The sequence below is a fragment of the Bombina bombina genome, chromosome 2 (genome assembly GCF_027579735.1).
Source record: "Bombina bombina isolate aBomBom1 chromosome 2, aBomBom1.pri, whole genome shotgun sequence".
Classification (NCBI taxonomy): Eukaryota; Metazoa; Chordata; class Amphibia; order Anura; family Bombinatoridae; genus Bombina; species Bombina bombina.
Genome location: NC_069500.1, coordinates 586,725,089 through 586,751,009, shown reverse-complemented (window position 1 = coordinate 586,751,009; position 25,921 = coordinate 586,725,089). Strand labels below are relative to the sequence as shown.

The 25,921-nt window shown below is 43.2% G+C and overlaps 1 protein-coding gene across 2 annotated transcripts in view; it reads left to right on the top strand.

Moving 5' to 3' along the window:
• The window catches only part of PCSK5 (proprotein convertase subtilisin/kexin type 5), an 868,299-nt gene that overhangs the window by 703,526 nt on the left and 138,852 nt on the right, over positions 1 to 25,921 (top strand). For both annotated transcript variants that reach the window (XM_053702490.1, XM_053702492.1), the window contains exon 23: positions 23,364 to 23,561. In XM_053702490.1, the coding sequence (XP_053558465.1) occupies positions 23,364 to 23,561 (198 nt within the window). The remainder of the gene's footprint in view (positions 1 to 23,363; positions 23,562 to 25,921) is intronic.

The window sequence follows — 25,921 nt, the reverse complement described above, 5'->3', positions numbered from 1 at the left end:
AGTTTCCAACCAAAAAGTTGAAGCTGCAGCAACATCAGCCAATGATATAGCAGGTCTAAGAAGATTACCTGAACACAGATAAGCTTTTCTTAGAAAGGATTCAATTTTCCTATCTAAAGGATCCTTAAACGAAGTACCATCTGACCTAGGAATAGTAGTACGTTTAGCAAGGGTAGAAATAGCCCCATCAACTTTAGGGATTTTGTCCCAAAATTCTAATCTGTCAGACGGCACATGATATAATTGCTTAAAACGTTTAGAAGGAGTAAATGAATTACCCAATTTATCCCATTCATTGGAAATTACTTCAGAAATAGCATTAGGAACAGGAAAAACTTCTGGAATAACCACAGGAGATTTAAATACCTTATCTAAACGTTTAGAATTAGTATCAAGAGGACCAGAATCCTCTATTTCTAAAGCAATTAGTACTTCTTTAAGTAAAGAACGAATAAATTCCATTTTAAATAAATATGAAGATTTATCAGCATCAATCTCTGAGACAGAATCCTCTGAACCAGAAGAGTCATCAGAATCAGAATGATGATGTTCATTTAAAAATTCATCTGTAGGGAGAGAAGTTTTAAAAGATTTTTTACGTTTACTAGAAGGAGAAATAACAGACATAGCCTTCTTGATGGATTCAGAAACAAAATCTCTTATGTTATCAGGAACATTCTGCACCTTAGATGTTGAAGGAACTGCAACAGGCAATGGTACTTTACTAAAGGAAATATTATCTGCATTAACAAGTTTGTCATGACAATTAATACAAACAACAGCCGGAGGAATAGCTACCAAAAGTTTACAGCAGATACACTTAGCTTTGGTAGATCCAGCACTAGACAGCGATTTTCCTGTAGTATCTTCTGACTCAGATGCAACGTGAGACATCTTGCAATATGTAAGAGAAAAAACAACATATAAAGCAAAATTGATCAAATTCCTTAAATGACAGTTTCAGGAATGGGAAAAAATGCCAAAGAACAAGCTTCTAGCAACCAGAAGCAATGAAAAATGAGACTTAAATAATGTGGAGACAAAAGCGACGCCCATATTTTTTAGCGCCAAATAAGACGCCCACATTATTTGGCGCCTAAATGCTTTTGGCGCCAAAAATGACGCCACATCCGGAACGCCAACATTTTTGGCGCAAAATAACGTCAAAAAATGACGCAACTTCCGGCGACACGTATGACGCCGGAAACGGAAAAAGATTTTTTGCGCCAAAAAAGTCCGCGCCAAGAATGACGCAATAAAATGAAGCATTTTCAGCCCCCGCGAGCCTAACAGCCCACAGGGAAAAAAGAGTCAAATTTTTGAAGGTAAGAAAAAATGATTAATTCAAATGCATTATCCCAAATATGAAACTGACTGTCTGAAAAATAAGGAATGTTGAACATTCTGAGTCAAGGCAAATAAATGTTTGAATACATATATTTAGAACTTTATAAACAAAGTGCCCAACCATAGCTTAGAGTGTCACAGAAAATAAGATATACTTACCCCAGGACACTCATCTACATGTTTGTAGAAAGCCAAACCAGTACTGAAACGAGAATCAGCAGAGGTAATGGTATATAAATAAGAGTATATCGTCGATCTGAAAAGGGAGGTAAGAGATGAATCTCTACGACCGATAACAGAGAACCTATGAAATAGACCCTGTAGAAGGAGATCACTGCATTCAAATAGGCAATACTCTCCTCACATCCCTCTGACATTCACTGCACGCTGAGAGGAAAACCGGGCTCCAACTTGCTGCGGAGCGCATATCAAAGTAGAATCTAGCACAAACTTACTTCACCACCTCCATAGGAGGCAAAGTTTGTAAAACTGAATTGTGGGTGTGGTGAGGGGTGTATTTATAGGCATTTTGAGGTTTGGGAAACTTTGCCCCTCCTGGTAGGAATGTATATCCCATACGTCACTAGCTCATGGACTCTTGCTAATTACATGAAAGAAAAAACTGTATGGGCTATATAAATGGATCATCTTCAAAACATTTATGCAAAGAAAAATCTAGTGTACAATGTCCCTTTAATGTCTGTGGAAGAAACAAACAAACAATATATGAGTTATACTATCTACTATAAACATCTTTACATATTAGGACTAAGTATTGTGAAAAGGGTCCACTCTAACCTTATGCTATGAGACCAATTAAAAGGATTAATTAAACATGCATGATTCTGATTTAATTTAAGACACTTTTAAATTTCCTTCTATTTTCAAATGTGCTTTGTTCTTTTGTTATCCATTGTTGAAAAAGAATATGCACACATCCTACACTAGTGGGAGCTAGCTGCTGATTGGTGCCTGTACATATTTGTCTCTTGTGATTGGCTACCTAGATGTGTTCAGCTAGCTGCCAGTAGTGCAATGCTGTTTCTTCAGCAAAGGATAACAAGATAATGAAGTAAATTTGATAATAGAAGTATATGAAGTCAATTGGAAAGATGTTTAAAATTGATAGTTTTATCCAAATCATGAAAGAAAGTTTTGGTGTTTCCTGTCACTTTAATTGATAATTTCATCAGAGAGGGATGAGTAAAAATATGTGTAGCCTTTAGTGCTCATGGAATATATTCCAGGCCAGATGATTACATTACTGTTCTATCTTTCTGATGGTACTATGTATACTTAAGTATTCAAATGATATAAAACTATATTTAGGTTACATGTATAAGCTGTATTATGACATGTAATTATTGCCCAAACGATACAATATTGTTGTGTACATTTGGTCCCACCCCATCTCTAAGCTGTTCCAGTTAACAGCTGCAAATATACAAATATTCTGAAATCCAAACTATTGCAAAATCCAAACTTTTCCCGATCCCAAGCAGTTTGGATAAAGAGTTTTGTACCTGTATTACAACAAATACATTTTACAGATTGCACTAGTCCCAAAGAACAGGATATGTACCTGTATTACAAAAAAATACATTTTACAGATTGCACTAGTCCCAAAGAACAGGATATGTACCTGTATTACAAAAAAAATACATTTTACAGATTGCACTAGTCCCAAAGAACAGGATATGTACCTGTATTACAAAAAATACATTTTACAGATTGCACTAGTCCCAAAGAACAGGATATGTACCTGTATTACAAAAAAATACATTTTACAGATTGCACTAGTCCCAAAGAACAGGATATGTACCTGTATTACAAAAAAATACATTTTACAGATTGCACTAGTCCCAAAGAACAGGATATGTACCTGTATTACAAAAAAATACATTTTACAGACTGCACTAGTCCCAAAGAACAGGATATGTACCTGTATTACAAAAAAATACATTTTACAGATTGCACTAGTCCCAAAGAACAGGATATGTACCTGTATTACAAAAAATACATTTTACAGATTGCACTAGTCCCAAAGAACAGGATATGTACCTGTATTACAAAAAATACATTTTACAGACTGCACTAGTCCCAAAGAACAGAATATGTACCTGTATTACAAAAAATACATTTTACAGACTGCACTAGCTCCAAAGAACAGGATATGTACCTGTATTACAAAAAATACATTTTACAGACTGCACTAGCTCCAAAGAACAGGATATGTACCTGTATTACAAAAAATACATTTTACAGATTGCACTAGTCCCAAAGAACAGGATATGTACCTGTATTACAAAAAATACATTTTACAGACTGCACTAGTCCCAAAGAACAGAATATGTACCTGTATTACAAAAAATACATTTTACAGACTGCACTAGCTCCAAAGAACAGAATATGTACCTGTATTACAAAAAATACATTTTACAGACTGCACTAGTCCCAAAGAACAGAATATGTACCTGTATTACAAAAAATACATTTTACAGACTGCACTAGTCCCAAAGAACAGGATATGTACCTGTATTACAAAAAATACATTTTACAGACTGCACTAGCTCCAAAGAACAGGATATGTACCTGTATTACAAAAAATACATTTTACAGACTGCACTAGTCCCAAAGAACAGGATATGTACCTGTATTACAAAAAATACATTTTACAGACTGCACTAGCTCCAAAGAACAGGAGAGTTAATGTGCCTTTGTTAACATTAAATTGTTTCAGAGCACAGTTCTACAGAAGATATGGAGGGATTTTATGCTAACCATAACTTAAACAATTTTACTGGCTCACAGTTAACAATGTGCATAATACTTTAAAGAAATCCATTACATGCGTAGATATGATTATTTTCTGATATGTTTAATTAAGTCAGATTGCTTTTAACATATGTTTATAGGGATGAAGCAATGAGCTGTATACTAGAAGAGTATAGATTAAGTATAGTATTTCTACCTTTGACATGTGCTACACTGCTGCCACCTAGTGAACAAATGTAAAAAAAACAACCTGCTCTCAGTCGCTATATATTTTTTTACAGGAAAATAAATCTTTTAGATTCCATACAGTTTGATGTCTTTCTATTATGAATGCATCCTCCCAAGTCTGACATCTATCTATCTATCTATCTATCTATCTATCTATCTATCTATCTATCTATCTATTTCTCCATCTATCTATCTCTCCATCTATCTATCTCTCCATCTATCTATTTCTCCATCTATCTCTCCATCTATCTATCTCTCCGTCTGTCTGTCTGTCTGTCTGTCTATCTATCTATCTATCTAATCTATCTATGCTTAACATAATAAAACATGTTTGACACAATAACATTAACCCCTTAATGACCACATCACTTTTCCATTTTCTGTCCGTTTGGGACCAAGGCTATTTTTACATTTTTGCGGTGTTTGTGTTTAGCTGTAATTTTCCTCTTGCTCATTTACTGTACCCACACATATTATATACCGTTTTTCTCGCCATTAAATGGACTTTCCAAAGATACTATTATTTTCATCATATCTTATAATTTATTATAATTTTTTTTATAAAATATGAGAAAAAAAATGGAAAAAAACACACTTTTTCTAACTTTGACCCCCAAAATCTGTTACACATCTACAACCACCAAAAAACACCCATGCTAAATATTTTCTAAATTTTGTCCTGATTTTAGAAATACCCAATGTTTACATGTTCTTTGCTTTTTTTGCAAGTTATAGGGCCATATGCTATTTCCAAACCATTTTATTCAAGATTAGCGCTAGTTACATTGGGACACTGATATCTTTCAGGAATCCCTGAATATCCCTTGACATGTATATATTTTTTTTTAGAAGACATCTCAAAGTATTGATCTAGGCCAATTTTGGTATATTTCATGCCACCATTTCACCGCCAAATGCGATCAAATACAAAAAATCGTTCACTTTTTCACAAACTTTCGGTTTCTCACTGAAATGATTTACAAACAGCTTGTGCAATTATGGCATAAATGGTTGTAAATGCTTCTCTGGGATCCCCTTTGTTCAGAAATAGCAGACATATATGGCTTTGGCATTGCTTTTTGGTAATTAGAAGGACGCTAAATGCCGCTGCGCACCACACTTGTATTATGCCCAGCTGTGCAAGGGTTAATTAGGGAGCTTGTAGGGAGCTTGTAGGGTTAATTTTAGCTTTAGTCTAGTGTAGCAGACAACCCAAAGTATTGATCTAGGCCCATTTTGGTATATTGCATGCCACCATTTCACCGCCAAATGCGATCAAATTAAAAAAAAAGTTCCCTTTTTCACAAACTTTTTGTTTCTCACTGAAATTATTTACAAACAGCTTGTGCAATTATGGCATAAACTAGTACTAAAGCCTGTGTACACGGGCCATTTTTTTCAGAACAGCGGTCCCACCCCTTGCTCTCTCCCCCGTTTCTTTTGCTCTCTCTTCCCCCCTCTCTTTTGCTTTCTTTCCCCCCTCTCTTTTGCTTTCTCTCCCCCCTCTCCTTTGTTCTCTCTCTCCCCTCTTTTGCTCTCTCTCTCCCCTCTTTTGCTCTCTCTCTCCCCTCTTTGGCTCTCTCCATCCTTTCTTTTGCTCTCTCTCCCCCCTCTTTGGCTCCCCCCCCCCCTTTGGCTCCCCCCCCCCTCTTTGGCTCCCCCCCTCTTTGGCTCTCCCCCCCCCTCTTTGGCTCTCTCCCCTCTTTTGCTCTCTCTCCTCTTTGGCTCTCTCTCTCCCCTCTTTGGCTCCCCCCCCCCCTTTGGCTCTCTCTCCCCCCTCTTTGGCTCTCTCTCCCCACTCTTTGGCTCTCTCTCCCCCCCTCTTTGGCTCTCTCTCCTCTTTGGCTCTCTCTCTCCCCCCTCTTTGGCTCTCCCCTCCCCTTTGGCTCCCCCCTCCCCTTTGGCTCCCCCCTCCCCTTTGGCTCTCCCCCCCTCTTTTGCTCTCCCCTCCCCTCTTTGGCTCTCTCCCCCCTCTTTTGTTCTCTCCCCCCTCTTTGGCGCTCTCCCCCCCTCTTTGGCTCTCCCCCCCCCCCCTCTTTGGCTCTGCCCCCCCCCTCTTTGTCTCTCTCTCCCCCCTCTTTGTCTCTCTCCCCTCTTTTGCTCTCCTCTTTGGCTCTCTTTCCTCTTTGGCTCTCTCTCTCCCCCCTCTTTGGCTCTCCCCCCCTTTAGCTCTCTCCCCCCCCCTTTGGCTCTCTCCCCCCCCCCCCTCTTTGGCTCTCTCTCCCCCCTCTTTGGCTCTCTCTCCCCCCTCTTTGGCTCTCTCTCCTTTTTGGCTCTTTTTCCTCTTTGGCTCTCTCTCTCTCCCCTCTTTGGCTCTCCCCCCCTTCTCTTTGGCTCTCCCCCCCCTTCTCTTTGGCTCTCTTCCCCCCCCTTCTCTTTGGCTCTCTCTCCCCCCCCCCTTCTCTTTGGCTCTCTCTCCCCCCCCTTCTCTTTGGCTCTCTGCCCCCCCCTTCTCTTTGGCTCTCTGCCCCCCCCTTCTCTTTGGCTCTCTGCCCCCCCCCTTCTCTTTGGCTCTCTGCCCCCCTTCTCTTTGGCTCTCTGCTCCCCCCTTCTCTTTGGCTCTCTGCCCCCCCCTTCTCTTTGGCTCTCTGCCCCCCCCTTCTCTTTGGCTCTCTGCCCCCCCCCCTTCTCTTTGGCTCTCTGCCCCCCCCCCCTTCTCTTTGGCTCTCTGCCCCCCCCCTTCTCTTTGGCCCTCTGCCCCCCCGCCTTCTCTTTGGCTCTCTGCCCCCCCTTCTCTTTGGCTCTCTGCCCCCCCTTCTCTTTGGCTCTCTGCCCCCCCCCTTCTCTTTGGCTCTCTGCCCCCCCCCTTCTCTTTGGCTCTCTGCCCCCCCCTTCTCTTTGGCTCTCTGCCCCCCCCCCCTTCTCTTTGGCTCTCTGCCCCCCCTTCTCTTTGGCTCTCTGCCCCCCCCCTTCTCTTTGGCTCTCTGCCCCCCCCCTTCTCTTTGGCTCTCTGCCCCCCCCTTCTCTTTGGCTCTCTGCCCCCCCTTCTCTTTGGCTCTCTGCCCCCCCCCTTCTCTTTGGCTCTCTGTCCCCCCCTTCTCTTTGGCTCTCTGCCCCCCCTTCTCTTTGGCTCTCTGCCCCCCCCTTCTCTTTGGCTCTCTGCCCCCCCCCTTCTCTTTGGCTCTCTGCCACCCCCTTCTCTTTGGCTCTCTGCCCCCCCCCTTCTCTTTGGCTCTCTGCCCCCCCCCTTCTCTTTGGCTCTCTGCCCCCCCCCCTTCTCTTTGGCTCTCTGCCCCCCCTTCTCTTTGGCTCTCTGCCCCCCCTTCTCTTTGGCTCTCTGCCCCCCCCTTCTCTTTGGCTCTCTGCCCCCCCTTCTCTTTGGCTCTCTGCCCCCCCTTCTCTTTGGCTCTCTGCCCCCCCTTCTCTTTTGCTCTCTGCCCCCCCCTTCTCTTTGGCTCTCTGCCCCCCCCTTCTCTTTGGCTCTCTGCCCCCCCCCCCCTCCTGCTCCCTCTCTGGCTCTGTCTTCGCAGGACCCCGCCCGGCCATGCCCCATCGCGCTCTTTGGCTCTCTTTCCCCCCTCTTTGGCTCTCTCTCCTCTTTGGCTCTCTCTCTCCCCCCTCTTTGGCTCTCCTCTCCCCTTTGGCTCCCCCCTCCCCTTTGGCTCCCCCCTCCCCTTTGGCTCCCCCCCCCTCTTTGGCTCTCCCCCCCTCTTTTGCTCTCCCCTCCCCTCTTTGGCTCTCTCCCCCCTCTTTTGTTCTCTCCCCCCTCTTTGGCGCTCTCCCCCCTCTTTGGCTCTCCCCCCCCCCCTCTTTGGCTCTGCCCCCCCTCTTTGTCTCTCTCTCCCCCCTCTTTGTCTCTCTCCCCTCTTTTGCTCTCCTCTTTGGCTCTCTTTCCTCTTTGGCTCTCTCTCTCCCCCCTCTTTGGCTCTCCCCCCCCTTTAGCTCTCTCCCCCCCCCTTTGGCTCTCTCCCCCCCCCCTCTTTGGCTCTCTCTCCCCCCTCTTTGGCTCTCTCTCCCCCCTCTTTGGCTCTCTCTCCTTTTTGGCTCTTTTTCCTCTTTGGCTCTCTCTCTCTCCCCTCTTTGGCTCTCCCCCCCTTCTCTTTGGCTCTCCCCCCCCCCTTCTCTTTGGCTCTCTTCCCCCCCCTTCTCTTTGGCTCTCTCTCCCCCCCCCCCCTTCTCTTTGGCTCTCTCTCCCCCCCCCCTTCTCTTTGGCTCTCTGCCCCCCCCTTCTCTTTGGCTCTCTGCCCCCCCCTTCTCTTTGGCTCTCTGCCCCCCCCCCTTCTCTTTGGCTCTCTGCCCCCCCTTCTCTTTGGCTCTCTGCTCCCCCCTTCTCTTTGGCTCTCTGCCCCCCCCTTCTCTTTGGCTCTCTGCCCCCCCCCCTTCTCTTTGGCTCTCTGCCCCCCCCCCTTCTCTTTGGCTCTCTGCCCCCCCCTTCTCTTTGGCTCTCTGCCCCCCCCTTCTCTTTGGCTCTCTGCCCCCCCCCCTTCTCTTTGGCTCTCTGCCCCCCCGCCTTCTCTTTGGCTCTCTGCCCCCCCTTCTCTTTGGCTCTCTGCCCCCCCTTCTCTTTGGCTCTCTGCCCCCCCCTTCTCTTTGGCTCTCTGCCCCCCCCCTTCTCTTTGGCTCTCTGCCCCCCCCCTTCTCTTTGGCTCTCTGCCCCCCCCCTTCTCTTTGGCTCTCTGCCCCCCCCTTCTCTTTGGCTCTCTGCCCCCCCCCTTCTCTTTGGCTCTCTGCCCCCCCCCCTTCCCTTTGGCTCTCTGCCCCCCCTTCTCTTTGGCTCTCTGCCCCCCCTTCTCTTTGGCTCTCTGCCCCCCCCCCCTTCTCTTTGGCTCTCTGTCCCCCCCTTCTCTTTGGCTCTCTGCCCCCCCTTCTCTTTGGCTCTCTGCCCCCCCCCCTTCTCTTTGGCTCTCTGCCCCCCCCCCTTCTCTTTGGCTCTCTGCCACCCCCTTCTCTTTGGCTCTCTGCCCCCCCCCCCTTCTCTTTGGCTCTCTGCCCCCCCTTCTCTTTGGCTCTCTGCCCCCCCCCCCTTCTCTTTGGCTCTCTGCCCCCCCTTCTCTTTGGCTCTCTGCCCCCCCCTTCTCTTTGGCTCTCTGCCCCCCCCTTCTCTTTGGCTCTCTGCCCCCCCTTCTCTTTGGCTCTCTGCCCCCCCCCCTTCTCTTTGGCTCTCTGCCCCCCCTTCTCTTTTGCTCTCTGCCCCCCCCTTCTCTTTGGCTCTCTGCCCCCCCCTTCTCTTTGGCTCTCTGCCCCCCCCCCTCCTGCTCCCTCTCTGGCTCTGTCTTCGCAGGACCCCGCCCGGCCATGCCCCATCGCGACAACACCCGCCCGGCCACGCCCATCGCGACACCCGGCCACGCCCCTCGCGACGCCCGGCCACGCCCCTCGCGACGCCCGGTCACGCCCCTCGCGACGCTCCCGTCGGCCACAAACAGCTGTGAGGTCTGGGGAGAGCGTTGCCGCTTCTCACGCAGCAGACCTCACAGCTGTTGAGTAGCTTGCGCTCCCTATCTCACAGCTGCTTGTATGCTGTGTACCTCGCGCTCCCAATCTGTCAGCTGTCAGCTATGCCGAGGTGCGCGAGAATAGAATCTAAGGCCAAGTGTTTGTCTGTACTGCGCATGACGGCTTCAGACAAACACTTGTCTTTTATAATATAGGATGGTTGTAATTTTTTCTCTGTGATCCCCAGAAATAGCAGACACATATGGCTTTGGCGTTGCTTTTTGGTACTTAGGCCGCTAAATGCGCATCACACGTATTATGGCTAGAAGTGAAGGGGTTAATTAGGTAGCTTGTAGGGAGCTTGCAGGGTTAATTTTAGCTTTAGTGTAGAGCTTAGCCTCCCACCTGAAACATCAGACCCCCTGATCCCTCCCAAACAGCTCTCTTCCCTCCCCCACCCCACAATTGTCCCCGCCATCTTAAGTACTGGCAGAAACTCTGCCAGTACTAAAATAAAAGCTATATTTGGGCTTTTTTTTTTTTTTTTTTTTGTTTAAAAGGCATATTTACATATGCTGCTCTGTAGGACCCCCCTTTAGCCCCCAACCTGACTGATCCCCCACCAAACAGCTCTCTAATTCTCCCCTCTGTCTTAATGGCCGCCATCTTGGGTACTGGCAGCTGTCTGCCAGTACCCAGTTTAGAATAAAATTGCTGATATTTTTTAATTTTTCCCCTTTTCTGTAGTGTAGCTCCCTGCCCCACCAAAGACCAACCCCCAACCCCCTCCTAGATACCTTAGATTTATATTTTTTTTAAATTAAAATACCCCTTATTCAAACTTTTCAAAGTTATATTTTCTGTAGTGTAGCGTTCCCACCCGCTCCCGCCCCGTGCACGCGCGCGCGCCCGTGCGCGCCCCCATCGGCCCTGCCCCCGATCCCGCCCCCCTCTACATTACCCGGCCCATCGATGGCCGCCCACCCGCCTCCCAAGTCGGCTCCCACCCACCAACGATACCGGCCATCGATGTCCGGTGCAGAGAGGGCCACAGAGTGTCTCTCTCTGCATCGGATGGCCATCTAGAGTTATTGCAGGATGCCTCCATATCGAGGCATCACTGCAATATCCGGAAAGCAGCTGGAAGCGAGCAGGATCACTTCCAGCTGCTTTCCACACCGAGGACGTGCAGGGTACGTCCTCAGGCGTTAACTGCCTTTTTTTTGAGGACGTACCCTGCACGTCCTCGGTCGTTAAGGGGTTAAAGAGAATATTGTGCAGTGTGATGCATTTAACATTTAGGCCCAGAGTTTTCAAAGGCTTCAGTTGCAGGTTCACATGAGCAAACCTGCAGCCAAGAAGTAAAGAGACATGAAACCCAAAATGTTTCTTTCGTGATTCAGATAGAGAATACTATTTTAAACAACATGTCAATGTACTTCTATTATCTAATTTGCTTTATTCTTTAGATATCTTTTGTTGAAGAAATAGTAATGCATATGGGTGAGCCGATCACAAGAGGCATCTATGTGCAGCCCCTAATCAGCAGCTACTAATCCTATTTAGATTTGCTTTTTAACAAAGGATATCAAGAGAATAAAGCAAATTAGATAACAGGCCTAAACTGGAAAGTTGTTTAAAAATGCACGCTCTTTCTTAATAATGAAAGATAAAATGTGGAGTTCATGTCCCTTTAATGATGACCGCTGCATCTTAATACCCTTCACAACCTGTTATGTGACGTATCTCAATTTTGGCCAGACTTTTCAACACTAAGCAGGGGGCGGCATTGCTCATTAGCAGTACTGTGCAAAGATAAATGCTGGCAGCGTATCGCTTCCCGCTCGATGCGATGATGCTCGGACAGGAGCAAAGATGTACACCCCTGTCCTACCATTACTGTTTCATAACAAAATGTTTTAGTGATGTTTTAAGCAGCTATATATAACTATTGTATCTATAATGAAAAAGAAACAAAATTTATGCTTACCTGATAAATTTATTTATTTCTTGACACGGTGAGAGTCCACGGATCATCATCAATTACTGTTGGGAATATCACTCCTGGCCAGCAGGAGGAGGCAAAGAGCATCACAGCAAAGCTGTTAAATATCACTCCCCTACCCACAATCCCCCAGTGATTCGACCAAAGGAAAAGGAGAGAATGGAAGTAACACAAGGTGCAGAGGTGCCTGAGGTTTATATAAAAATAAATTGTCTGAATACAGGGCGGGCCATGGACTCACCATGTCAAGAAATAAATACATTTATCAGGTATGCATACATTTTGTTTTCTTTCTAATGACACAGTGAGTCCACGGATCATCATCAATTACTGTTGGGAACCAATACCCAAGCCAGAGGACACAGATGATAAGGGAGGGACAAGACAGGAACCTAAACAGAAGGCACCACTACTTGAAGAACCTTTCTCCCAAAAGAAGCCTCAGCCGAGGCAAAAGTATCGAATTTATAGAGTTTGGAAAAAGTGTGCAAAGATGACCAAGTTGCAGCCTTGCAAATCTGTTCCACAGAAGATTCATTTTTGAAGGCCCCGGAAGAAGAAACAGCCCTTGTGAGCTGTGATTTTCTCAGGAGGTTGCTGTCCAGCAGTCTGATATGCCAAGCAAATAACGCTCTTCAGCAAAAGGGAAACTGAAGTAGCCGTAGCTTTCTGACCCTTGCGTTTCCCAGAAAAGCAAACAAACAATGCAGAAGACTGAAGAAATTCCTTTGTTGCCTGCAAATAAAATGTTAGCGCTTGCACAACATCCAGATTATGTAACGAGCATTCTTTGTGAGAAGAAGGATTAGGACACAAAGAAGGTACAATGATTTCCTGATTAATATTTTTGACCGAAACAACCTTGGGCAGGAAACCAAACTTAGTACGCAGAACCACCTTATCAGAGTGAAATATAAGATAAGGGGAATCACACTGTAAAGCAGAGAGTTCAGAAACTCTCCGAGCAGAGGAAATCACAACAAGAAACTTTCCAAGATAACATCGTAATATAAAAAGAATGCATAGGCTCAAACGGAGCCTGTTGTAAAACTTTAAGAACAAGGTTAAGACTCCATGGAGGAGTAACAGGTTTAAACACAGGCCGAATTCTAACCAAGGCCTGACAAAACGATTGCACATCTGGCACATCCGCCAAGCGCTTATGTAACAAAAAAGACAATGTTGCAATCTGACCCTTTACAGTACTTGCCGACAAACCCTTCTCCAGACCATCCTGGAGAAAGGACAAAATCCTAGGAATCCTTACTATACTCAAAAAGTATCCTTTGGATTCACACCAATACAAGTATTTACGCCAGATCTTACGGTAAATCCTGCGAGTCACAGACTCACAAGCCTGAATCAAGGTCTCAATGACCAACTCTAAAAATCCACGCTTAGATAAAACTAAGCAGCCAGCTTCAGAGAAACAAGATTTGGATGAAGGAAGGGACCCTGAAGTAGAAGGTCCTTCCTCAGAGGCAGTCTCCAAGGTGGAAAGGATGACATTTCCACTATGTCTGCATACCAAATCCCGCGAGGCCACGCTGGGGCTATGAGAATTACAGACGCCCTCTCCTGCTTGATTCGAGCAATGACCCTTGGAAGGAGAGCGAATGGAGGAAACAGGTATGCTAGACTGAAGTTCCTAGGAACTACCCGAGCATCGATTACAAATGCCTGCGGATCTCTTGACCTCGAGCAGTATCTCAGAATTTTGACATTCTTATGAGAAGCCATGAGATCCAACTCCGGCTGCCCCCACTTGAGGGTCAAGCTGGAAAACACATCCGAATGAAGTTCCCACTTCCCGGGATGAAAAGTCTGTCTGCTCAGGAAATCTGCTTTCCAATTGTTCACTCCTGAGATGTGGATCGCAGAAAGACAGCAGTTGTGGGTCTCTGCCCACTCAATAATTTGGGCCACCTCTGTCATGGCCAAGGAACTCAGAGTTACCCCCTGGTGGTTGATGTAGGCCACCAAGGTTATGTTATCCAACTGGAATATGATAAACTGGGCTAAGGCTAACTGAGGCAAGGCCAGAAGAGCATTGAAGATTGCTCTCAGCCCCAAAATGTTTATGGGCAGGACTGACTCCTCCTGTGTCCATAAGCCCTGAGCCTTCAATGAGCCCCATACTGCTCCCCAACCTAGAAGGCTGGCATCCGTGGTCACAATCACCCAGGAGGGTCTGTGGAAACAAGTACTCTGGGAGAGATAATCCTGAGAAAGACACCACGGAGAAGAGTCTATTGACGCCTGATCCAGATCTACACGCTGAGACAGGTCCATATAGTCCCTGTTCCATTGTCTGAGCATGGATAACTGTAGAGGTCTGAGATAGAACCAAGCAAACGGAATGATGTCCATGGAAGCCACCATCAGACTGATTACCTCCATACATTGAGCCACTGATGGCCGTGGAGAGGACTGAAGGGCAAAACAAGAGTTGAAAAATCTTTCTTTTTCTGACCTGCGTCAGAAAAATCTTCATTAACAGGAAGTCTATTATGGTCCCCAGAAATACGACCCTTGTAGCTGGAACCAGAGAACTTTTTTTCTGATTCACCTTCCATACGTGAGATCAAAGAAAAGACAACATGATCTCTGTATGAGATTCTGCTTGTTGAAAAGTAGGCATCTGAACCAGAATGTCGTCCAGATAAGGTACCACTGTAATGCCTTGAGATCAATGCACAGCTAAAAGAGCCCCCAGAACCTTTGATAAAAATTCTGGGAGCTGTGGCAAGGCCGAATGGAAGGGCCACGAACTGAAAATGATTGTCCAAAAAGGCGAATCTCAGAAACTTGTGATGGTCCCTGTGAATGAGAACATGAAGGTATGCATCCATTAGGTCTATGGTTGTCATGAACTGACTCTCTTGTACCAAGGGAAGAATAGGGTGTATAGTCTCCATCTTGAAGGATGGCACTCTGAAAAACTTGTTTAAACATTTTAGATCTAGGATTGGTTGAAAAGTTCCCTCCTTTTTGGAAACTACGAACAGATTTGAGTAAAATTCCACACCCCTTTTCTCAACAGGAACTGGAACTATTACTCCCAGGGCAGCAAGGTCCTTGACACAATGTAAGAATGCCTCTCTTTTTATTTTGTCTACAGATAATCTGGAGAGGAGAAACCTCCCTCTGGGAGGAAAAGATTTGAAGTCTATTTTGTATCCATGGGAGACAATGTCCACCGCCCAGGGATCCGGTACATCTCTTATCCAAGCCTGGGAAAAAAGAGAGAGTCTGCCCCCTACAAGATCCACTCCCGGATCGGGGGTCAACTACTTCATGCTGACTTGGAATCAGCTGAAGGCTTTTTAGATTGCTTTCCCTTATTCCAGGACTGGTTGGGATTCCAGGAAGGCTTGGCTTGATCTTGCTTGAAAGAAGGGGAGGAAAACTTGCCTTTAAAGTTACGAAAGGAATGAAAATTACTTTGATTTCCCTCCTGCTTATTCTTTTTATCTTGAGGAAGAAAAGAACCCTTCCCTCCAGTAATATCTGAGATAATTTCCGCCAAACCAAGTCCAAACAAGGTCTTACCCTTGTAAGGAATAGCCATGAGCTTAGATTTAGATGAAACATCCGCAGACCAGGACTTCAACCACAAGGCCCTGCGGGCTAGGACCGCAAAACCAGAAATGTTGTCTCCTAGTTTAATAACCTGTAAGGAAGCATCGGTAATAAAGGAATTGGCTAACTTGAGAGCTTTAATTCTGTCCTGGACCTCATCAAAAGGGGTATCCGTCTGAAGAGATTCAGACAACGCATCAAACCAGTAAGCGGCAGCGCTGGTAACAGTGGCGATACACACCTCAGGTTGCCATTGTAGACCCTGGTGGACATACATCTTTTTTAGTAAAGCCTCCAATTTTTTTCCATTGGATATTTAAAAGAACAACTATCCTCTATGGGAATAGTAGTCCTCTTGGCTAAAGTGGAGATCGCTCCTTCTACCTTAGGAACAGTCTGCCACGACTCCTTAATAGAATCCGCTATAGGAAACATCTTCTTAAAAATAGGAGATGGAGAAAAGGGAATACCAGGTCTTTCCTATTCTCGAGCAATAATCTCCACAGCATGGTCAGGAACTAGAAAGACCTCCACCGCAGAACATCAAAGTATTTGTTAAATTTACTAGACTTTTTAGGATTGACTACGATAGTTTTGTCGGAGTTGTCCAAAGTAGCCAAAACCTCCTTAAGTAATAAGCAAAGGTGTTCTAGCTTAAATCTGAAGTATACCACTTCAGCATCAGAAGAAGGAGTTACACTGTCTGAGTCTGAGATTTCCCCCTCAGATGCTACCGACATGTCTTCTTCCTCAGGCTTATGGGAAGGAACACTCTGTTTCCTTAAATTTCCTTTTACGCCTTCCCTGCAACATGGGGAAATCTGACAAGGACTCAGATACCGCAAGGGATACCTGTGAAGCAATGTCTTGTAGAGAAAATCCTACAGGATTGCAAGAGGAATCACAGGGCACTGTATGTGGAGACTGAAAAGTTGGGACGCTTGAGGAGAAAGCTGCGACATATCTGCAACAGGAGACACCTGAACAGCATTTGCCTGGGATAATGGTGGCTCATGGTCAAATATTTTATCTCTATAACTTAAAGTTTTCTCAATGCATGAGGAAAAAAAAGGAACTGGGGATTCCACCTGAGCATCAAAACATAACTGACAAGCAGCAACTTCACCTGGGATAATGGTTTGAAAAGCATCTTGTTCCATCTTATGTAATAAATAAAGATAAAGTGTAAAAATTCTTTATTTGAAAATAAAAAATAAATGTGTACTGTGTCTTTAAATAGAAATGTGTGTTAGCGCAACAAACCAAATAGACCACAGGCTACCTGTCCTGCAGCTCACAGAGTAACTTCCCTCACAGAAGAAACAATCCCCTTTTCAAATACAGAGCGGTTACAGAGCCCTAACTGCCAAAAAATATGGCTTACAACACTAATCTCCATGACCAAAAGTTAAAGTATAAAAACATACTGAGCCACCATAAATCACCTCACAGTCTCAATGCCCAAACTGCCTAAAAGAAACTCCAAACATGAAGGTTTAATAAAGTCCCATATTAAATAAGACAGCTTTTAGCTGTAACAAGTACCAACAATCTCCTTGCAAACAAAAATTAAAATGGCACTTACCTGAAAGTGCTGTCCGGCAGCAGGACAGCTCACCTGGTTTGAGAGGGTGCAGCACCTCACATGGACCTGTGAAGAGAGAAAAACTGAGTAAACCTACTCAGGTTTTCTAGTTAGGGCAGCAGAAAACGCAGTGAGGATTGTACCTCACAAGTTCTCAAGTGCTCAAAAGCCACCACTGCCCTACTGAAGAGACTGATGTGGACTAGGCTAGACCCCAGAAAGGAACAGAGTAAGCTTACTCTGCTAAAAAAATAATAAAATCTTAATTGAAGAAAACTTCTCATCAGACACCTAAACTTCCCCTCCTCCTTGCACTACAGGCAAAGAGAATGACTGGGGGATTGTGGGTAGGGGAGTGATATTTAACAGCTTTGTTGTGGTGCTCTTTGCCTCCTCCTGCTGGCCAGGAGTGATATTCCCAAGAGCAATTCATGATGATCCGTGGACTCACCGTGTCATTAGAAAGAAAACTAGATTTCCTTTATCACATCAAATTCTTGACTTTTACAGATCTCAACCTGTTTTAGGTCCCTACAGTGGGACAAGTTCTCAAGCAGATAATCTTTCCACCTGTAATTGCCACTTGACTTAAGACTACAGAAGAGCTCTGTTGTTCAGTCATGCCCCCCTGCTGTTGGGCAACCAATTGCATGAGAGCAGGGACTGTCAATCATCCCGAAAACACAAGTTTGAGGTGATTTATCTCTGCCGCCTAGCATAAGAAGCAGAAACTGCTTCTTACATTTGTGCTTACAGACTCACTCTTGCAAGCTTGAACTGCACGTTCTCTGAAGCTGTAAATGCATCTTGATAAATTTGTCAAGCCCTACAATAGGTCACATTAACTTGCAGTGGGTTACTGGCAGATTTTGGCCAGGGGACTGGTACAACACATATTTAGTTTCACTGTACAGTGATGATACTGAACATTTATACATTAATAAACACAACACTCTGTATTATATGACAATGCAAGGCATATATTCACTAGTAAACATGCTGCACTGTATAATTAATGCAGAGTATCTATACACTGATAACACATATGCTGCACTGTATAATGATATTAGGGTTTTTACACTAGAAAACAGAACTGTGCCTATACACTGATAGTGAGTACGCTGTGCTGTGTAATGATGCTGAACATTTATACACTGAAAATTAACACACTGCACTGTATAATTATTATGCCAATTATCAATACACTGAATAGGATTTGTCTTGCGGTATGAAGGCTGCTTACGTTTTGCATATAGTGCAGGGGCTGTGCAGTGAGATATTTCAGCCTGGAGCTTCCGGCAGTTCTGGCTGACCTGCACTCACTGCCTCCCTATGTTTCAGGAAAGTCCCCTCCCAATCTAGCTGTTATTCCACCACATGTGGCACTCAATATGAAGCCCAAAGTAGGCAACTGAAAAATAAATATACACATTAAATAAATAAAAAGTTATGCCAGGCACTAAATAAAGGGGCGCTCTTATGCGGGCACCTAGTCTGCCTCTATAGTAGCTCCAGCCTTTAAAGCACATTCATTTAATTTTTCTGCTGATTTTTTTTCTATATATACTAGTACGCAGTGTACAATATTAGTCACATTTCCACGTTAATAGCACACTATCTAATAGACAATATTTTATTGTGTTTAGCAATTAACAGATACATTGTCATAAAATGATTTAGTTAATAATTTACCATTTTCTCTACCATCTCTTTACCATCTCTTTTGAAAATCATTGGAATAAAATGAAAGCCAACGTTTACTTTGCATTTTACTATATGCTATATAAAGAATAAGTATTTATTATAATAAATCAGCCATTAAACTGTTAGATATATTTTTTGCTCAGAGAAATATTATTGTAGTTTCTTAAAGGAAAGTAAACTGAAAATGTAACTAATTTTAATTGCCCAAATCAAAAGGTAATTTAAACTGCCAACAAAAATTTAATTAATGAAAATATTACATTGCAATATAAATTCATTACCCATTTTTCTTTAAAATATAATAAAAGTGTGCTTGTTCCACGCTCCCGAGAGAGGCTGGAGTTCACATTTGTGTAATTAAAGTGATATTGTCCTCAAAATGTTATATCATGAAAGAGTAGTAATTGAACATGTTATAAATATTATAAATATATTTTTATGAAAAAGGTAACGTAAATGCTGTTTACATTTAATGTGAAACTATGTAAACATGATTCTGTACAACCTGTGACTCTACTGCTGATTGGCTTATAGGGACAGCTCACACAGAAAAAAAGCTGTTTTTTAATTCAGCACAGTAACTCCCATATTTAAAAAAAACAAAGAAAAAAAACCATAGCACTAAAATACTTTTTTAAACATTCAAAGGGATTGGCTGCTATGTTGAGTGAGCCGGTCAAAATATTCCATGCTCCCGACATAGTGGTATTGCCCAGAGGCATTTGCTATAAATGCCATTGGTTGGCAATGCTGACTATAGACAGCACCCAGCATCGCCAACCATATTGGTGATGTATAGTAAAGGGATCCCTTGAATAGAACTGCCGTGTCTAACCACTAATCTTAATACCCCTAAACCAAAGTACCCCGCGATCACAAACTAAAACTATCAACCTCGATGCCGCCATATAACCAACGCAAATATCTAACTATTAACCCCTATACTGCCAGATACTCACCGCAAGTCGCTAACTAACCACTATACCGTCACATACCCACTGCAAGTATATAACTATTAACCCCTATGCCGCCACATACTCCAAACGCAAACTAACCTAACACCTAACCCACCCCTAAACAAATGCCCCTAAGTTACAATAAAAAAATCTAAGTAAAAAAAAAAAAAAAAAAACTGAAACCAACACAACCCCAAACACAATCTACTAAACCTAACACCTATCCCCCTCTAAACTATCCTCCCTTCTTAACTAAGGCCCCTAAATTACAAAAAAAAAAAAAATTAAAAATGCTAAGTTACAAAAAAATAAAAAAGCTAACTTACAAAAAAATAAAAATAAACTACCTTCTGGGAGGAATGGAATGAGGGATCACATTTTAAGTGTCCTTCATTCTCCCAGAAGGTAACCCCCCCAAACAAGTGGCATCCCTAGGTGCCTCATCAAATTGCCGACAACATGCTAAAAGGGTAACTTGATCCCCTGCACACTACTCGATCAACACCCCTTTTAAGATGCAGCAGACCGGGGCGTAATTCCAGTCTGGCATTGAGTTTCAGGAGCCCAGATAGGCTGGCAAGGCTTTGCCGGCCCTCCAGCGCTTGGCCGACAGGATTTTAGCGCATCTCTTTGACATATGATTTAAACATGGATTATAACTTTAGCAACATAGCTTCATAGTTATAATAGGAAGGTTTATTATTTATAGTATAGTTTATTATAGTGATTTATTTTTTGACAGTAGACAGTTAGCTGGGCGTTCAAGGGGAGTGTAGTTGAGACATTACGTCAGTGTAGGCAGTATTATGGGACTTAGCTGGGCTTTACAGAGGTGTGTAGGTTAGGCGTGACTTAGGTGTAGGTGGCCAATGGAAGTTAGCTGGGTGGTGCAGGGGGAGTGTAGTTTAGCTGCAACGTATAGCAACTGTGACCTAGTCACAAAGGAAGGGGGGGGCGCTAAATGAGCAAATTACACAAAAATACAATAAGTACTAAAATATATATATAAACAATATATGTAAAATAGATTAGTAAGAATTCAGATGGCAATGAGTCCATGAAAAAATTATGTAAGAAATGTCCTTAAGGTGATATAGGTTTTGGTCCAGTATTGGCCGCCTCCTCCTCACTGGCTGATCCAAGCGAAACTAAAAGAGATGAAAAACAGAGGGGCGCCTCATGTGTAGTATCGTAAATGGACACACAAATAAAAGCTGATTTTGCCAAATGGGTACTCACACACTCCAGGAGCACACCTATGTGCTAGTAGGGGCCGGCTGCAGATTTATGGGGGTGTGGCAGCTCACCCGTACAATGGTGTTTTCAGTTCTGTGGTGCTGGGGATGTAATAGGAGAAACACTACGTGTGCAGACTATTAAGGGTACAACCAGCAATATTTGTTCAGTTATGTAGGTGGGTACTCACATATTCCCAGAGCACACCAATGTGCTTGTGGACGCAGGCTGCAGATTTAGGCAGGTGTGGCAGCTCACCCAAACAGTCAGGTGCTTGTGGCAAATACTGTTATGAAACAGTAAGTGAGATGATCCAAATAAAATTGCACAAAATATCTAGAACAATTCTTATGTGCAAATAAGGCAGTAGGTAGGTAGAAGAATCCACTCAATAAGTAAAAATAAAAATGTTTAATAAAAACAGCTTTAAAACAACAACACACAGGTTTGTTGTGCTAAGTGGATTAGAGGGGGTTAACAACTGTTGCCCCCAATAGTTGCAACGCGTTTCTCGGTTAACCAACCGTTTCATCCTGATGCCTGATGAAACGGTTGGTTAACCGAGAAACGCGTTGCAACTATTGGGGGCAACAATTGTTAACCCCCTCTAATCCACTTAGCACAACAAACCTGTGTGCTGTTGTTTTAAAGCTGTTTTTATTAAACATTTTTATTTTTACTTATTGAGTGGATTCTTCTACCTACCTACTGCCTTATTTGCACATAAGAATTGTTCTAGATATTTTGTGCAATTTTGTTTGGATCATCTCACTTACTGTTTCATAACAGTATTTGCCACAAGCACCTGACTGTTTGGGTGAGCTGCCACACCTGCCTAAATCTGCAGCCTGCGTCCACAAGCACATTGGTGTGCTCTGGGAATATGTGAGTACCCATCTACATAACTGAACAAATATTGCTGGTTGTACCCTTAATAGTCTGCACACGTAGTGTTTCTCCTATTACATCCCCAGCACCACAGAACTGAAAACACCATTGTACGGGTGAGCTGCCACACCCCCATAAATCTGCAGCCGGCCCCTACTAGCACATAGGTGTGCTCCTGGAGTGTGTGAGTACCCATTTGGCAAAATCAGCTTTTATTTGTGTGTCCATTTACGATACTACACATGAGGCGCCCCTCTGTTTTTCATCTCTTTTAGCTGCAACGTAGGTGGAGGGAATCGGTGGGAGGTAGTGAGGTGGAGCAGGGGGAGTGTAGCTTAGGTGTGACGTAGTTATAGGCGTTCAGGGGGAGTAAGCTGGGCATGCTAATGGGAGTAGCCTGCACTTTGCTTCGGACACATCGACACAAGATGGATATGTTTAAAGCAGCGAAGTGCAGGTTGCGAGGAGGGTAGCGGCCATGTTTGTCTCACTAGCTATCAGCTGTCGAGACTACATTGCCTGAGCTAGTTAGTGAAGGTGTAGTAAAACTTAGGTCCTCATGGCAATGTTTGAAGTGTGCCTACACAAAAAAATAATTTTAGTTTCAGTGAGCGCACTTTCTGCTTCAAATAGGGCCCCCCCCCAGCCGCAGCAAAATGCAGACTATAAGCAATATCACCGGCATAGCTCGGACACACCCCTATTCTTTGTATATCTCGACAGACCGCTGGACTGCAAGGCCAGCAAAGCAGTTTGCTGATGGTCTGTCGATGCTTTGAATTTCGGGGCCTAAGTACTTTTGAATTGCTTTTTTCTTATGCATTTGTTGATTATGCAAATCTACTGTATTTGCTGGTCCTTTAATATACTTTGTAGCTCTTTGATTACGTTGTATCTTAACCTCTGCAGATTTACACATTATTTCAGTTCTTTTGACATACTTGCATTGTAGCCAATCAGTGCTGACTTATAAATAACTCCATGTGAGAGAGCACAATGTTATCTATATGACACACATGAACTATCACTGTCTGGCTGTAAAAAACTGTCAAAATACACTGAGATAAAAGACGGCCTTCAATAGCTTAGAAATTAGCATATGAGCCTTTAGCTTTCAACAAAGAATACCAAGAGAACAGAGCAAATTTTATGATAAAAGTAAATTGTAAAGCTGTTTAAAATTACATGCCCTATCTGAATCATAATAGTTTAATTTTGACTAGACCTTCCCTTTAAGTGTGCTGCAGTTTGTCTGTTCCTGCTACATACTTAAAAAAAAGTGCACAAACTAATTTAGGGCTATCCCTATTCATACACATTCAAGAGAGAAAAAGATAAAGTGATTTATTGTTGAGTCTAAAAACCATTAACCACGTTCTAACAAAATAGAGATCTTTTCAAATAGCATGCTAGATATATAAATGACTGTATGTGCACATTAGTTTCATGATATCTGAGAAGCTTATGTATAGTCATTCTTATCTTTACTTGAACTGAAAATAGAGCATGACAAATTAACTTTTGTGTGCTGTTTGAGATGCAAGAAACAAGCAAAGGGTGATTTGTATAATAATAATTAACAACAGGCTCTGGGAATTTAGCCAGAATCCACATGCTGAGCAGCTTTCATTTGATAGAGCTAAATAAGGATAAATAACTGTTTTTATTTTCTTTCACCAAGATATAAATGGAAGAATGCGCTTCCTCTACAAAGGAGAATGCAGGGAAGCCTGCCCCCAGGGTCATTATGCTGCAGAGAGCACCTGTATGCAGTGCCCAGACAACTGTGAACTGTGCAACAAGGACTCCACATGTGTCAGATGCTTGGAAAGATACTACCTCAACAATGGCATCTGCCAGGAGCTACAGTGTGCTGAAGGTATACAGAAGGGATATGACACACACATAAAGTCACATCTGTACACTCTGCAGTATAGTTCCTGCTGCCAGGTGGTAAATTAGAAACCTATCATTTTTGACTAAAACTACTTCAGGGCTTGGAGAGAAGGTTGCAATATAAATTCCAGGTTATTAAAGTTATGTCAACATTGAAGACCTCTATGGAGAAAAACTTGTCATCTGGCCTACATCTCATGTGCTTTACACACACACACAAGTCTGTGCTACTGTTTTATTTCTCTATTTAATTTCCCCAGGGGTACACTGAGATTGAAAGAGCTGACATATTGAATCAGTGACTGCATATGTTTTATCTCACTGATTTTGCAAATATATGTTAATCTAAATTAGGGATGTCCAACTATTTGAAAACATCACTGTATACATATATTTAACAAATTCTGTCAAAATAAAACTATGTTCCTTGAATACACCAATTATACAGTAGAGCATATAGATAGATAGATAGATAGATAGATAGATTGACAGGTGATAGATTGACAGGTAAATAGATAGATAATTAATAGATAGGCATAAAGAGAGCCAGACGGACATACAGACAGATAGATGATTGATAGAAAGACAGAAAGACAAACAAATAGATAGATAGACAGACAGTCAGACATATAGATTGACAGATAGATGAAAGATAGACAGATAGATAGATAATTGATAGGCAGGCAGATATATATATAGATAGATAGATAGATAGATAGATAGACGATTGATAGGAAGACAGTCAGAAAGACAGACAAATAGATATATAGATAAATAAATAGATAGATATACAGTCAGACAGACAGACAAACTGGCAGGCAGGCAGATAGATAGATAGATAGATAGATATACAAGTCATACTATTTACTTTGCCAGAAGGTGGCTTTTTTTTTTACCAAATTCAGTACCTCTGCAAACCTCACAGATATACCTGTTGCAGTGTTGGGTAACAGTAACAGTTATAGTTTAGAATTTACTACTGCTATTAAATTAAGCAGTAATTAAGCTCTTATGTCCTCTCCTCTTGGCAAAAAAAAAAGGTTATATAAGTGATTAAAGGGTTTTGCAAATTTTAAATATAAAATAATTAGTGTTTTTAGCTTTGGTAAACTCTTCTAATGTACCAGAAACAATGTCAATGCTATACATACTGGGTCAGATTACAAGTGAAGTGCTATTTAGCTAACTGTACTACAAGTAAGCTGTTTGCGCACGTCGGGTAGCATGTGTATTACAAGTTGAAAGTAAAAAGTTATCGCTCGCACGATAACAGCTTACTTTTAGCGCAATTAGAATATCACGACCACGCTAACGTATTCCCCATAGAAGTCAATGGAGCAAGAAAAGTAGGGAAAAAACGGACACCCATACGCACACGCTAATCCGAATTGCCTCAAGCACCCTACTCTAATAACCCTTAAACCACTGCATAGCCCACTTTAAAGTCCCCACTACACTATTAACCCCTAAAATGCCACAAACCCATCGCAAAGTAACCCACTACACTATTAACCCCTAAACCACCACAACCCCATCATAAAGTACCCCACTACACTATTAACCCCTACACCACCACAAACCCCATCACAAAGTAACCCACTAACATCTAAATCCCCTTACCTAACATCCCTTAAGTTACCCCAAAACAGACTAACCTTACCTGAAAAAAATAAAAACAAAATTTATGCTTACCTGATAAATGTATTTATTTTTTTACATAGTGAGTCCACGGATCATCATCAATTACTGTTGGGAATATCACTGCTGGCCAGCAGGAGGAGGCAAAGAGCACCACAGCAAAGCTGTTAAATATCAGTCCCCTTCCCACAATCCCTCAGTCATTCGACCAAAGGGAAAGGAGAGAAAGGAAGTAACACAAGGTGCAGAGGTGCCTGAGGTTTATATAAAAATAAACTGTCTGAATACAGGACGGGCCGTGGACTCACCATGTCAAGAAAAAAATACATTTATCAAGTAAGCATAAATTTAGTTTTCTTTCTAATGACACGGTGAGTCCATGGATCATCATCAATTACTATTGGGAACCAATACCCAAGCCAGAGGACACAGATGATAAGGGAGGGACAAGACAGGAACCTAAACAGAAGGCACCACTGCTTGAAGAACCTTTCTCCCAAAAGAAGCCTCAGTCGGGGCAAAAGTATCGAATTTATAGAATTTGGAAAAAGTGTGCAAAGATGACCAAGTTGCAGCCTTGCAAATCTGTTCCACAGAAGCTTTCATTTTTGAAGGCCCATGAAGAAGAAACAGCCCTTGTGGAATGAGCTGTGATTTTCTCAGGAGATTGTTGTCCAGCAGTCTCATATGCCAAGCAAATAACGT